Raw genomic sequence first — 16,028 nt, forward strand, 5'->3', positions numbered from 1 at the left:
GTATGAAGGGCCATTAAGATTTGTGACTTGGCTATTACCAAAAGTTTCACACTGGGCAGCTATGTCTATTAGTCGGCTCGTCTATCCAGCCAAGCATCATCATAGTATCAAGACTTTAGATGTGCCTGTGTGGGTATGCCAAGACAACTGACGATAAAAAGTTCGTTTTCTATTTAACCCCTTGACATAGTGTTGTCAGAAAGAAAGTGTGGTTGTGATTTTTCTTTTCACGACATAACTCTACTAGATCATCGAAGCGGCTCACATATTTTAAAAAGATGTGTTGGTTTTAGTTTGCCTGATTAGAAAGATGTTTCTTTCAGACCTTACTCGCTAAAATACAGTAAAACCTCGTTAATTCGAAATCCTGGATAATTCGAAGGTTTTCTGCGGTCTCGTATTTTCCAATGTAAATTTGACCGGATATTTAGAACCGGCGGCCAACCCGATTAATTCCAAGTTTTGGGGTGCTTTGCGGCAATTCTCGACCCTTATTTCACTGCGAACCCGACGAAACAACGGGCAAATCAGTCCATGGTATGCCCCGCGCACCGCCGAAACGCGCGCCTGCAGAGGAGAAGACGTGCTTCACTGCAATGCAACGGGCATACTGGTTTCCTACACACGCTGTCATCCCCCACTCCGCATGCCCCTCGCAGTCGCAGCGTCCGTGCGTGTTCCGTGCCGCGGCCACTGGCTGCCGTTCGCCCATTGTCTCTTCGCGCCTGCGGCGACGTGTGTGCGCGCAACGCCAGTCTGCGCCATTTCTTTGTGTGCGGTAGTTAGGGGTGTTGCAGCTAACGTGGTGTCCTTTTCTTTTTCTTAACTGTGCAGAAGTTCCAGTGAGCGAAGATGACAAAGTATAAGACTTTAACGCTGCAGCAGAAGTTATGCTTGATCCAAGAAGGGGGTAAGAACACATGTTCCAAGACGGAGTTGGCTGAAAGGCACAGCGTGCCCCTCTCGACGTTGTCCACAATATTAAAGAACAAGTCGAAGGTACTGGAGGCCTACAGCAAGACATATTCTTCGAAGCGGTCGCGAGTACGGGCTCCCACGTACTACCAAGATGTGGAATCAGCTTTGCTTCGCTGGCTGCAGAAAGCAAACGCAGTCCACATTCCTGTTAATGGAACAATACTGTGGAAGAAGGCCAACGACTTGGCTCTACAACTTGGGCACGAAAAGTCAAGTGTAGCAATGGATGGTTCAGCAGTTTTAAAGAGCGCGATAATTTGACCTTCGTAGCCGTCTGTGGCGAGAGCGGCAGCGCAAATGAGAGCATCGTCGACGGCTGGAAGAAACACATGTTGGTTCCGTTGCTTTGCGAGTATGCTGCAGACGATGTGTACTACCGTGACGAGGCAGCCCTTTTTTACAAGATGCTGCCCACAACAATGCTCAGCAAAGGACACCAAGGTCAAGGGTCGAAATGAGGGCAAGGAAAAAATTACAGTTCTGTTTGGCGCGAACATGTGGGAAAGAGTGGGAAACCTCGCTGCTTTAAAAATGCACGGCAGCCGCCAAGGGATGAGCTTATCTACCGGCACAACAAGAAAGCCTGGGCCACAGGCGCAGTATTTGAAGATTACGTTCGGCAGCTTGACCGCATATTACGGCCACAGGCAGGAATGTACTCTTTGTTGTTGATAATTGCCCAGCGCACGGTGACATCCCACACATAAAAGCTATCAGGGTGGTATTTCTTCCTCCGAACAGCACGTCGCTCTCGCAGCCAATGGACCAAGGCATCATTCACCACACAAGGAAGATTTACAGCCACCATCTGCTCAAGCGAATGCTCCTTTGATACGAAAATGGCAAGGAGTACTCCATCTACCTCCTCGGGCCCACATGTCTTATCGTGTATGCATGGAAGCAAGTGGAATCTACTTTGATCATGTGGTGTTTTGAACACACTGGCTTCTTGAAGGAAAGCACCGTCGATGCTGATGCGGGCTGTTCATGTGCACTTGATGAAAAAGGAGCCGAGTATTGCGACCGCATCAATGCACTCTGCGGAGAAGATAGCGAATCTGGTGCATTCGGCTTCGCCGAGTATCTGAACCTTGAAAATGATCAACAAACGTGCTACTCAGACTTCGAGAGGGAAGCTACCGCTGATGCGACCATATGCGATGACAGCGACAACGCTAACAAGCCCTCCCAAGCACCCACTCTCGAGAAAGTTATCGGATCGCTGAACGTTATCCGCAGTTTTGTTGAGTGCCACGGTGGAAATTCTCAAATGCTGCACGTAGTTGGCCAACTAGAAGATATGACCTTTGGAGTCTCATGCTACAGAACCCGGCAAACCAGCATCTCTGATTACTTTAACTAATCCAAAGATCGCCGAATAAAAGTAGTGCATTCCTGCAGCAAGATTTTTTGCCTGGGTTGCATTTTTTGTGTGTTCGGTTAATTCGAAAACCCCCTTAACTCGAAGATTTTTTGCAGTCCCGATGACTTCGAATTAACGAGGTTTTACTGTATGGTACTCAAGCTTCAGGCAAGCTTTTGTGATATTCCATTATTGCGCAGTATCATTGTGATATTGCAATGTCTCACATTACTGCGAAACATTGTTCTGGGTGGCAAATTTGTTTAGCAGATTTCTGTAGTAAGTTCGCACTCATCTCGTGTCCAGTTTTGTTATTATAGCGCACACAGTTTGAAGAACTGTGTTATTGGCATTTGGTGCAGAATTGAGACAGTTGTAAACATGTGCTTAAGTTTCTTTTAACTGATATTTGGCAATATTTTTAAAAAAGATCGAGTGCTTAAATAGCCATCCTGCTATATTGTAGAATTTCATTGTCTTATCAGCGGTTTGAGAAATTTATTGCTTTTCACAAGCTGAAACTGTGGCATGCTGCAGACAGATTTATGAGCAAACTGTGAAACATGTGCTCGCTTGTCGTGCAGCCACCACATCCCGGAAGTCAAAATCAAGTCGGTGACCGCATTCAACATTGGAGAGGTGAGACTTTCTCAGCTCTGGCTGGCTAGAAGATACATGCATGATTCCAGTTCTTTCATGCTAGGGCCAGGCACCTCTCATTTACTGCTTCGCATTATGTTTGCCTTTCGCAACAAGAATACTTCGGGGTGTTTGAATAGTGATCATTTTTTTAATGAAATGTGAATATTTGAAGGAAAGAAACTGTGTTCAATATCAAATCGAATATTGAATATTCTCTTGTTCTTTAACAAAGGGAACTATCAAGTGGGGTATGTAATCAGTTTCAACTAGTTTGTTATTACCGTATTTACTCGATTCTAGGCTGGCCCCAGTTCTAAGTCGACCCCCGAATGTCCGAAAGCAGAAAGAATTAAAAAAAACTTACCTCGAATGCAGGTCGAACAAGAAAGTGAGGACAACGTTCACAAAATGAAAACAGCACTTATTTAATAACTACTCACTCTACGAACTCACTACGTCGTCATTGCTATTACTCTCGTACGTTTGCGCTCGTGCACAAGCTCATGTCCGCGCGTCCACGCATGCGTAGACCGTGCGACAAGGCTCATACGCGTCAAAACGCAGCGCGATCTCAGTGAACATCTCCTCTCTGTTATCGTGCCCTTATCTTTGCTATCGCGCGCTTCCTTATCGCCGTCATCTCCTCGTTGCAGCACACGCAAAAAGCGTCTCACGTTGCTCCCTCCGACGACGGACATTTTCCTCATCGATGCTGAAGTTCTGCCCGGCTTGAACGCTGGACGATGCCTCTGTGGCTAGCGGAACTTTTCCTTCGAAAGCGGCACTGTAGTGGTTGTGATAATGCCACGCCGCACGCCGGTACAACACAGGTCAAAATGACGACGCGCTCATGTACTTCACTTGGCTACTCACGCGGCTAGTAGCAGCTGCGACACTGACTTTTCTAGATGGCGCTAGCTATGCACCATATTTATCATTTTCAATTACAATCTGGTCCATTTGTTAAAATCCTCGAATCTAAGCCGACCCTAGAGTTTCGTATATGATTATTTGAAAAAACTATCAGCCTAGATTCGAATACGGTATTATAATTACATCATAGGCCAATTACAGCATGTAATATATGAGGGTCCCAAAGTACACGACTGCCACAGGACCCTCAGGCTTCTATGCCTTACTCGTCATATTTATATCGAACTGTTTGAGCGTCTGATCGGCCAATAAGCTTGGATTGAGAGAAAACTGCTCTTCATTATCCGAGGCACTATGACAGTAATAAAACAAGGGAAAATTATATCACCAGGTGCACCTATAGTGTGTTCACAAAAGCATGCCAAGGCTAGCTAAATAATAAATTGCTTTGTCTAAATCAAGACAATGTATTTATATATATGTTGCCTCAAAACAAGCCATTCTTGTAGAGTGTATTAAGCAGAATTTATCTGCCCAGGAACAGGTGCCTTTGTGACTGCAGCAGAATCATCCAGAACAGTTTATCGCTCTCTGTCACTCGGAAGTCAATCCCTTATAGTGTTATGTTGTTATATTAAAAAAAAGAAAACAGTTTACAATTTCGAATGGTGAATTCCTGAACCTAAATAGTCAGTCCTGGATATATTGAATTGTATACAGTTAAACCTCAATGTAACAAATTTCAATCTAACGAAATTCTCAATATAACAAAGTAGTTAACTTTTATTAACTTCTTGTCCATAGAAAACCATGTATTTCGATTCTCAATATGAAGTGTCTTTATACACAATTTCAATTTAATGAAATAACACTGCCACCATGGAGGAATATCGAGGGAATATATAAATTGAAACTGTTGTGGATGCGAATCGTCAAATTGTTGTACAGTCGAACTCGACTATATCGAACTTGCAAAAAAAAAACTCTATCAGTTCGGTATAGAGCATAATTCGATATAAGCCTGCTAAGGATTTGGTTGTCATAAAAGCCCATACCATTTATAAAATTACTTTATTGACGAAGCTAGCTTAGTTTCCCATGAAATAGTCCTGTATTTTCTTCTGCTTGGGCAATTTTTCTGCCTGCGACGCACGCATTTCTCCACATTGTCTAAGGAGTCGGAGCAGCTGAGGCCGCAACCTTCCACATTTGCGCATAAGCACCGTTCTAGTGCAAGTGCACCAATCACCTCGGAGGATGTGGGCAAAGGACCGTCGTTGCTTTCCTTATTTTGCCCACGCTCACTTGTACTCGGTATGATGTCGGCAATTTAGGCTTCATTTTCGGTTTCTCCCGTGGTCGCGACACCATCATCCGCACTCACAAACTCGTCGACTGTTGATTCGTCAACAGCTTCCGGAAATTCTGACAGCTCACTCCAAACTTCGGCTACACCGGCAACGGTTTCGTTGCATTCATCAGAATTTAGTCATCACCGAGCACACGGAGGCCGGCACATGTGAAGCAATTTTGGATGAACCACTTGAACACGGCTGTGCGTACGCGGGCACTGGGTCGTGAGTATGGCTGCTTTAGCCCTAAGCTCCCCCTTATTCTTTAAGATCATGCTGAGAGTGCTCCTCGGAATCTTGCACGCTACAGGGACATCTGACTTCTCACCGCATTCAATCCGATTTATAATTTCGAGCTTCACGAAGAAGGCTGAATTTTGCAGCTTCATCACAGCAACACTGCGGGAGAAGGCCCACAAGGTGCAAACACAATGAACCTGATAAGCATGAGAGACATCTCTCATTTTGTGCCATCTTGCACGACGAGGGCACAAAAGCCTCTGATTATCTGTCTGAGCAAGCGCTGTGGGCGGCCCACGATCATTTTTTGCAGGGGGGTGTCGACGTCTTGCCCGAGGCAGCACGGTCACGGGAGGGAGAGCGGTTAGATAGAGCTGCGCCGCCGGGTTTCCCCGCTGCCGCGAGGGAAAGCCAACTTCTGGGGGCACTTTTCCGGAGCTTGACGTTCGATATATCGGGAGGCGCTGCTATTTATGTTCGATGTAAGCGTAATTTTTGCTATATGTACTTATTGTAACTATACAGTGTCCAGAAATTGTTCGATATATAGAATAATCCAATGTAACCGGGTTTGATATAGTCGGGTTTGACTGTATTACGTGCAGCTGCTTGTGAATGGAACCTCTGAAATTGCATCCCGCACGACAGAGGGCAGCTGCTGAAATGCAGTAGCATAGCCGCAAGATCCCGCCGTCATGGCCCTAATAAACCCACATGCGATAAAATACTAGTGTGTGCCCTGTGCACCGCATTCTGTGGGTAGTCTTCCTGCATGAGCAGGGGGTTGACTGTGTGCTCCAGTTGGGGAATATGTGGCCGCATATTTCCTCCTCTAGCCTGTCATTGTCCGGCTGAGTAATGCATATGCCTGCCCTGCCTTGGAGTTAATCTGCGACATCCCCTTGGAAATCCCACGCAAAAGTGCATGGCGTTGTTGTGTGTATTGAACTCCCATTCAGCAGCACTTTTGAAATATCAAACGCAGTGCTCCTGCTAGCGTACTTCTTCCAACAGTGTCCACACTGTTGGAACTACTCCACGACATTAAAATGGAACTGTTTTGGCAGACGACGTCAAGCAAGACATTGAATCTGAAGGGTAGTACATGCAATGGGGTAAAAATGAGCAGGGTGTGTGTCTCAGTTTTGCTCGTTGCTAATAGAGATGGCGCATGCAAACTGACCGTTTGCTGTCGGCAAGAGCAGATTCGCATTCTGCTTCAAGAAGCAAAAGGCCTTCGGGCCCAATATGTGTTTCACAACAAAGCGGGGAGGCGAGGGGACATTCGATCTATAAGAGATGTCTGCACCGCAGAGGTCGTCTTGTTATAGAGGGTTTCCCCAATTGGGATACCATGGATGACATTTTAGGATTTTGTGAGCGGGTAAAACAAATCCGACCCCGCACCATCCTCCGTGTATGTTTAAATGACAGTTTGGACTTAACAAAGCCATCACGTGCTGCATGCTCACTTCCGTAGTCCTCCCAAAAAGTCCATCACAGCAACAATGTACAAGACTCCTTGCTGGTAAATCCAGAACTCCACAGAGCCTGTGTGGTGCAATACGTTTCATTTGTGCTTTGCACGGTTGTCCGTAATGCAGCCAATTGTGGCTTAAAACTTTTTGTGCGCGAACAAACAGGGCCAAACAATAGAAGAAACACAAGGACGAGCGATCGTCCTTCCCCACAATACTCGCCTGTCCTTCTACCAGGAAAACACTGGTGCGCACTGGTGTGTCTTATTCCAGTACATGTACCAGCAAATCCCCTCCTGGATTGCTGCACGCCACATTCACAGCTATCGCCACCAACCCTATTGTGATAAACATCTTCACCCATCTGTTTTATGGCACGTTGGGAATAGTGCCGTTACAAACATACTGCATGCTTTTAGTATGCAAAAGCCCAAATGTGCCGCCATTTCCTGCTGCACTCAGCATCATGTGAGCATCACATTAAGCTCTCTGGCAGCATCTGGCATTGCTCACCAGCTCGATTTCATTTCGGTTTCCCGCCTTTGTCATAAAGCACTACACAATTGGAAAACAACAAGATGCGTCTTGGGCTACACCACCCAACGCTACCCCCAATGCGCAGTGCTTCGCATTCTGTAGATGTCAAGTACAGTTGAGTCGGTGAAATCTTTTAGTTACTTCGTATTGTACATTTTCCCGGTTAGTACATATTTTTCTGCATATTATAAAGGGTATGAATAAGGTTCTACTGTATCGATAATTAGGAATATAAAATATGCCTATCAGAAGCTAATTTGAAACCTTCGCACGTCTCGGGACTGTTTCCAGAGGTTGTGATGCGGACTGTGGCCGTGTATATAACACACACAAGTTTAGTTATTTTTTACACGAACGTTGCAAGTTGCTCGCGCAGTGGAATGGTCTGGTATCCCGATCACAGTGCTGACCTTAAAAGCTTGTGTCACCGCAAAGTGAAACCACCGTGCGAAGTGCCTGTTGTACAGTTTATTCAAGATAAAGTATAAATAGATGCAGCACACATGATGCATCCACGCATGTGCCACGCAGCCATCTGCGCACTTATACTGTGAGTCATGATTGAACATGCCTGACCACGTGTCCATTATAATAACCAACAATAAGCTGTTTAAACGGTCCCTTTGTGATAATGCGGCAACGAGCCAGGCTGTGTCTGGTTTTGAAACCTGTTGGAACCAGTCGCCTTTCAACTGCCCTTTCTGTGTGCCACTGTGCCACTTGATGCCTTGCAGTCTCTTGAATCTAGGCCCTTCTCCTCTGACACGACACACATGCTGTTAGTTTTGAAAGCGGCTTTCAGCTTGCAGAACATCCGAGTCCATTTCCACGTGTGTGCGAGCACGAATGAAATATGTTCAAAGCAGGCCTGCGTATTGCACAGACACGAGTCTTGCGCGCTGCTGCTGCAGTCTGGTCTTTCCACAAAGTTTGGATGTGGTGTATGGTGGTTTTATTACCACTCAGGGAACCCCAAAACCCCGTTCGCAGGAAGTGCTTGCCTACAAGAAGACAAACTTGTTAGCGCAGACATCTCCAGTTCGGCATTCCATGACCAGCACCATTCACTGAAATACATACATAGCTCTATGTATGTCTCTTCTACATTCAGCCCTTGTTTTTTACACAGTGGCAATTGAGGATAACCAACTAGCCCGAATTTCAGCTTGCGTAAAAAGATCAAGTGTCATCCACACTTCTAGGATGCATATTGGACCAAGAGGCCTTTAATGTTCTTCAAATAGACTGGCGATCTGCTTTTTTTTTTTGATAAAGAACAGCTGTAGTTTTCACGAGCCGTCCATGTAATGCAGTAAGCAAAACTGGGACCATCTGGCTCACTTTTCCTCCGTGGCATGTACTGCCCTTTAGATTCACTCCCATGTTTGATAGTATTTGTGAAAACAGTGCCTTTTCAGATTTGTCGACATGAAATATTTCCAGCTACGCAACAAGTGATCGTATCTCTGTTAGGAGAAGTGCACTTGCAGGGGAGCGGCACGGCACTCGATATACACAGAGTACATCTCTATACATTTAACTATTTCCCTATCATGGAGAAAATAGGTGTTTTCAGTAGGTTACGCCAGATTTTTTTTTCTGGAGGAACTACTGCACTCAATATTTTATGTAATATGTAAACAAAAAGCAGAATGAATGCACTTTTCGTACATAAAAGTTTTATTACCGAGATGTATGTCATAAAAATATAAATTGCAAGAATCAAGATTGTGGGATAAGATTAAACCAAATTTGTAAAGACAAGTTTGATCTACAAAGGAAAATATGCGACAAAAATTATTGCATATACAAAATGTATTGCCGTCTCATCATCATCATCAGCAGCAGCAGCCTGGTTACGCCCACTGCAGGGCAAAGGCCTCTCCCATACTTCCCCAACAACCCCGGTCATGTACTAACTGTGGCCATGTCGTCCCTGCAAACTTCCTAATCTCATCCGCTCACCTAACTTTCTGCCACCCCCTGCTACGCTTCCCTTCCCTTGGAATCCAGTCCATAACCCTTAATGACCATCGGTTATCTTCCCTCCTCATTACATGTCCTGCCCATGCCCATTTCTTTTTCTTGATTTCAACTAATATGTCATTAACTCGCGTTTGTTCCCTCACCCAATCTGCTCTTTTCCTATCCCTTAACGTTACACCCATCATTCTTCTTTCCATAGCTCGTTGTTCATAGCTCGTTCTTTCCATTGCCGTCTAATAGGTACTATCTCCGAAAAAATCAAAATTTTGCATTGAACAGGCATTCCACTGCAAAAATTTAACTGCAAGCACTACAGTTGAGCGTGCCGGGCTCAACTGTTCAGGGCTGGTTTGAATTGTCGTTGCCCCGGAGTCAGTGTGATGAAAAGGCAGCATCCTGAGACTTGATTGGTCCATCTATAAAATCAGTCGTAACGCTATCACGATATCTGCGATTTTTCAAAGCGTGCGCGCAGCTCCTGGAGGCGGCCATTTTTGCTTTCTGCTTTGATGATCACAAAACTTCAGAGCGCATTGAAAATTTACCCCCTGGCGTTAAAAAAATCGAACTGCTTAGAAAACAAAAATATAGTTCTCCTCCTTCATGTTTGATAGTGTAGCATATCCGTGAGCGGTGCGGTAGGTCTAGAAAATGGCGTTTCAAACCATCGATAGCGGGCGGCCATTTTTGCTTTCTACTTTGACGATCGCGAAACTTCAAAGCGTGTTCAAAGATCACTGCTTGGTGGGAAAAAAGTGAACTGCTTAGAAAACAACTATGTAGTTCTTCTCCTTCACGTCTGATAGCATAGCATGTCTGTGAGCGGCGCGGAAGGTCTCGAAAGCGGCATTTCAAACAATCATCAGCGGGCTAACTATACGCAATAGGCACGGTATGGAAAGAATGAAATGCGTAAGCATTTATATGCCTACCCGACGAGGGATCCCATCTGTCTTATCAGTCTGTCATGTAATAGGAATTGCTATAATGAAATTAAGGTATAAGAAAACAATTTGAAAGAAACAACATTTGAGGTGGTGAATTTCGAACGTACGACCCCACACTCGGAAGCCTATGGTCACAGATAGTCAGAAACCGATTGCCTTACCCACTGGGCTAAAAGCCCACGCTTGCAGAAATTGAATATATCTTTACCATATGAATGTGTTGTACTGGCAGCACAATACAAATGTCAAAGGAGAACAGTTTCTATGAAGGCTTTCTTGAAAGATTTAGTGACATTGGAATAAAAGCTAACTCTAGGACCACATGTAGAGCAGACTTGGGGCATTGTAGGCTTCAGGAAAATTACAATTTTGAGAAAATTTGATGCTAAACATGCCACATCCTCAATGGGTTTCGGTGATTGCGAGATGCGCCTTCCATTGGGGCGTTCCTTCACTGACCGAAATGCCACCGATCTCCGAGGGCTCATGTGCTTTGCATCATGCAACACATACAGATGCCCCACAGATGCCAGAGACAGAGCCAGAGACAGATGCCATTTTCCTGATAACCAATGTGTTGATAAGGGTGATAAGGAGTGATGAGAGGTTTTATGGGTCTCATCACGGTTGATAATGGTTTGACTCAGATGGATAAAGTGCTAAAGATCGAAAAGGGCTTATAATGGTCAGTGCAATTCTGATAGTCAATAAGGACCGATAAGAGTTGATAAGGGTAGGATCAAGTTCGGTAAGGTTGATAAGGACCAATAAGAGAGAATAAGGGTTGGATCATGTCTGATAAGGTCGATAAAGCCAAAAAAGAGGTGTTAAAGATCGGATTGATTGCAATAAGCTTGATAACGACTGATAAGGGTTGGTAAAGGTTGTCGAGTCCGATACGTTGATAATAACCGATACGAGTTGGAAAAGTTCAGAATCAGTCTAATAAGTCTGATAATGACCAATAAGGGTCGATAAATGTTTATACTGGTCGGATTAAGTTTGATAAGATTGAAATTGACACCGGGCTGCATGCAGATGAGCAAGTGGCGCATTGTTTACGCATACTTAGACAACTCCAGGGGAATTTCTGCCTTTACTTTTCCCATGGGATTTCCAGGGGAATATTACTATTCGGTATGGAAAATAATTGGGTATATTCCAGTTTAATATAGCCAAGATCGAGTGTACATGAATAGAAATGAACTGGGATATTCTGCACGACCTCAGAGACGTACACTTTTGAATATGGCAGGGTCTGCCTGGTTGACTCGGTTGCCGCTGTACATGCAGTGATTGGCCGTTTAAATGGCGTGTAGGTTGTCGGGATAAGGGGTGTTTACCAACAGCGCTAAGCCTCGGCACACTGAGCCCCATGGTTGGCGCATGCCTGCCCATCAACAGCGGGCCGGTACAAGCTCAAGGAAACAATAGACAACAACCACGTGTACACTCGGAAAGCATTTATTACGATTGCAACTAACACTTCAAGCAGGCCAGCTGGCTATATAGTTGACATTACAGAGGGTTCCCTGAGAATAATACGCCAGGTAAAGAAGGGCTTCCGACTTACCAGCTGGGGATACAGGTGGCCGCAGTGACTGCCACGGCAAAAACGTGGTTGATTAATCACGTGCAGGGAAAACGGAGCAGCGGCACAGATTTTCACACCGACGCTTGCGGGCGACCAAAGAGATTGGGGCGATGTCGGAGGGATCTCACATGACACACCCAGTGGCACTGATAACACTTGCGATTTGCATGTGCCACCTGCAAAAGTAAGGTTTTCCCTCTCACCAACCTACTTGTGTGGCTTGTGTGTGCCCGACGCAACGTTCGCCGCACATGCGACGGACATGGGACTTGAGGATTCACACAAGGTTTGATGTGCTAGAGTTTTCAACACACTGTTCTGTGACGTGGTGATGAGTGACAAAATTGGCTGAGTAGTGCAAGTTGCAGCTCTCTGTTCTGTCGCACTGTCACCGGGCTGGCTGAACAGGTAGTGTAACTTGCTTCGTGTGCGCGATCAGGCAACTTTTATTACCTTACTTCTGAGTTTCACTGTGTCTCATTTCGTTGAGAGTGCCCTGTGCTTCACTTGAACATTCAAAAAGCTGTAGCAGAAATGCAGTTCAGTCTGTAAAACTATGGACAATGGCGTTTCCTTTATTATTTAAAGACTGCCACAGACAGGAATTTACAGGACTTAACCCTCGTCAACAGGGTTCTAGTAAGCTGCCTTCACATGTAAGGCTTGAGGCTGAGGCTTGACAATCTCCCACATCTTCAAACGCATTGCCGATGACGCCTTCAACTTGCTCGTCTTCAACAACGTGGCGACGGTGGATGCAGTTATAAAAGACTGCCGCTGCCTGGAACTCGCTAAAAGCCGAAGTATCGACCAGCAGTTTGCCCGTCTGCCCAATACCCCAGCGGCATCTTCCTATGCCCACGCTCCTCGTCCCAACAACACTGGCGATGTTACCAGGATCGTCTGCCGTGAGATCGAGGCCGCCTATACGGCTGCCTACGCACCTGCGGTCGCGGTTTCCCTGATCCAGGCAGTTGTCCACTAGGAGTACACAAACATGGCTCTTCACACCGTCTGCTCGGCCAATCGCCCTGATGCCCACCCGGTTCCTTTGATTTTGCCCCGTCCCGCATCTTATTACCCACCACGTTTGCCCAACCCATCTGAATGGCACACTGCTGACGACAAGCCCATTGTTTTCGCTGCCGTCGAATCGGGCACATTTCTCAGCACTGTCGACGTCGCTGGAGTTCCCCGATCTACTTATACTGCCTACGCTCACCCCCCAGGTGGCCCTTCTCGTCCCTAAGCCGCACGCTCCGAATATGCTGCCGCTGATTCTAATGTGCCGAACCGCCCCTATTCTCGTTCACCTTCGCCCCATCGACGACAATCTCGCTCTCCCCAGCCCCGTCGCTCCTTTGCTCCCTACGCCGCCAAATCCTCTACTGACGTTGCCCACTCATCTGAACCTTCTTGACCTGCAAGTCGACAGTGTTTCTGTGTCTGCTCTTATAGACACAGGGCGCATTTGTCGGCAATGAGCGCCGACCTTCGTAACCGGCTGAAGAAAATAATCATACCCGCCACGACGCCTGTTGTCCATGTCGCTGATGGCGAAACAGCCCCCGTAATTGGTATGTGTGCCACCCGCGTCTCCTTGGCCGATTGCTCCACTATTGTGCTATTCACAGTCATCGTCCTCTGTCCCCACAACATCATCCTCGGCTTAGACTTCCTCTCTGCGCATTCTGCTCTCATCGATTGTTCCATCAGTACTCTGCCTTGACCTGCCTGTTCTGGATCCCGCGGATCCCACAGCCAAGCCGCCTCAGTTGCGTCGACTTCGTTTGCTTGCCACCTTCGGAACTGACTTACGTTGATTTAGTGTAATCCCCACCAGTACCCGACGGTCACTACATTGCGGCTTCTATGCAAGATGTCCTCCTCACACACGGGATCACAGTACCTCATAGAGTGTTATCTATTACGTCGAATTGCGTATACCTGCCAGTGGTCAATTTTGGTTTTACGACACAAGTGCTGCCACGCGGGATGTATCTGGCCCAGCTTTGCTCATTCGAGGATCACTCGGTAGCTTCTCTTACAGTAGACGACAGTTCAGCCGATCCTCCTCTACATTCGCAGTCGGCAAGTTGTACCATCGCCGACTTAAAGAAAATGATTGTGCCAGACATGCCGTCCGAGCACGCTCGTGAGCTCTTCGGGATTCTGATTTCTACCACGGTATTTTTTTTACTTTAACAATCGTCCTTCGAACCAAACTACAGCTGTTAAACATCGCATTAATACCAGCAATGCTTCTCCTATTCATCACCGCCCGTATCAAGTGTCACCGGCTGAGCGTCAAGTTATTCACGCAGAAATTCGCAAAATGCTTGCCAAGAAAATTATTGAACCGTGATGTAGTCCATGGGCGTCACCTGTTGTACTGGTAAAAAAGAAGGATGGATCACGGTGTTCTGGCCTGGATTATCGCCCTCTTAACAGGGTTACCAAATAGGATATGTATCCCCTACCTTGGCTTGATGACGCCCTTGACTGCCTTCACGGCGCTCGCTTTTTCTCCTCTATTGACCTTTGATCCTGCTACTGGCAGATTGCCGTGGACGATCTCGACCGCGGGAAGACTGCTTTGTTAACACCCGATGGTCGTTATCAATTCAAAGTGATGCCGTTCGGTCTATGTAATGCTCCTGCCACTTTTGAACGCATGATGGACTCCCTTCTTCACGGTTTCAAATAATGGTCCACGTGCGTGTGCTACTTGGACGACATTATAGTCTTCTCCCCGACGTTTGCTACACACCTCGAGCGCCTCTCAGCAGTCCTGGACGTTTTTCGTCGAGCCTGTTTGCAACTCAACGCATCGAAGTGCCAATTCGGCCGTCGCCAGATTACCGTCCTTGGGCATCTCGTTGACGCGAACGGAGTGCAACCGGACCAAGGCAAGATCCATGCTGTTACGCACTTCCCTGTTCCGAAGTGTGTCAAGGATGTGCGCAGCTTCATCGGCCTTTGTTCGTACTTCCACCGTTCCGTGTAAAATTTCGCGGCCATATCGCGACCACTAACCGAGCTTTTGAAGAAAGACGCCCCTTTCCAGTGGGGCGATAACGAGGCCTCTGCATTCTTGCATCTAACCGACATTCTCACAACGCCTCCCGTCCTGGCCCATTTCGATCGTTCTGCGCCTACCGAAGTCCGTGCTGATGCCAGCGGTCACGGAATTGGCGCAGTACTGGCACAACGCCAGCACGTCAACGACCGTGTCATCGCTTACTCCAGCAGGCTCCTCTCACCCTAGGAGCGCAACTATTCCATCACTGAGCGTGTGTGTCTGGCCCTAGTTTGGGCGGTTGCCAAGTTCCGCCCACACTTATATGGCCGACCCTTTTCCGTTTTCACAGACCATCATGCGCTTTGCTGGTTACAATAATAATAATAATAATAATATTTGGGGTTTTACGTGCCAAAACCACTTTCTGATTATGAGGCACGCCGTAGTGGAGGACTCCGGAAATTTTGACCACCTGGGGTTCTTTAACGTGCACCTAAATCTAAGCACGCGGGTGTTTTCGCATTTCGCCCCCGTCTTGCTGGTTATGCTCACTGAAATATCCTACAGGAAGACTTGGTCGGTGGGCATTACGCCTCCACGAATATTTGTATACTGCCACCTACAAATCTGGCCGAATACACAAGGACGCTGACTGCCTGTCTCGCTACCCGGTAGCCGAGTCTGACGACGCCGACAGTAGTACCGCCAACGGCATTTTCTTAGCACAGCCGAGCGTGGACACCGTAGTCACCGACTCAAGACAGCCTACAGAAGCTTCCGCAGGGGGGTAATCTCCTCCGCGGCCCGAGTCATTCTAGCCAAGCACAAGCCTCCGGGAAGAGCCATAGAGCTCGTGTCGCTCCCGGCTCACTCGCAGGTAACAGGCAACACCATCGCCGAGTACCATGCCCGAGAAATGTCAATCCGGGCCTAGCACGAGCCGGAAGAGCTACCGCACCCTGTTACCAGCTTTTGGGACATTATTCGAAGGTACCGAGAGGAAAGGTGTAGACTGC

The 16,028-nt window shown here is 46.8% G+C and overlaps 1 protein-coding gene across 7 annotated transcripts in view; it reads left to right on the plus strand.

The window, feature by feature from the left end:
* DCTN4-p62 (dynactin subunit 4) overlaps positions 1–16,028 on the plus strand; it is a 446,441-nt gene that overhangs the window by 279,335 nt on the left and 151,078 nt on the right. For all 7 annotated transcript variants that reach the window (XM_075678493.1, XM_075678497.1, XM_075678495.1 and 4 more), the window contains exon 9: positions 2,926–2,980. In XM_075678493.1, coding sequence (XP_075534608.1) covers positions 2,926–2,980 — 55 coding nt within the window. The remainder of the gene's footprint in view (positions 1–2,925; positions 2,981–16,028) is intronic.

Source organism: Dermacentor variabilis, unplaced genomic scaffold (genome assembly GCF_050947875.1).
Source record: "Dermacentor variabilis isolate Ectoservices unplaced genomic scaffold, ASM5094787v1 scaffold_24, whole genome shotgun sequence".
Classification (NCBI taxonomy): Eukaryota; Metazoa; Arthropoda; class Arachnida; order Ixodida; family Ixodidae; genus Dermacentor; species Dermacentor variabilis.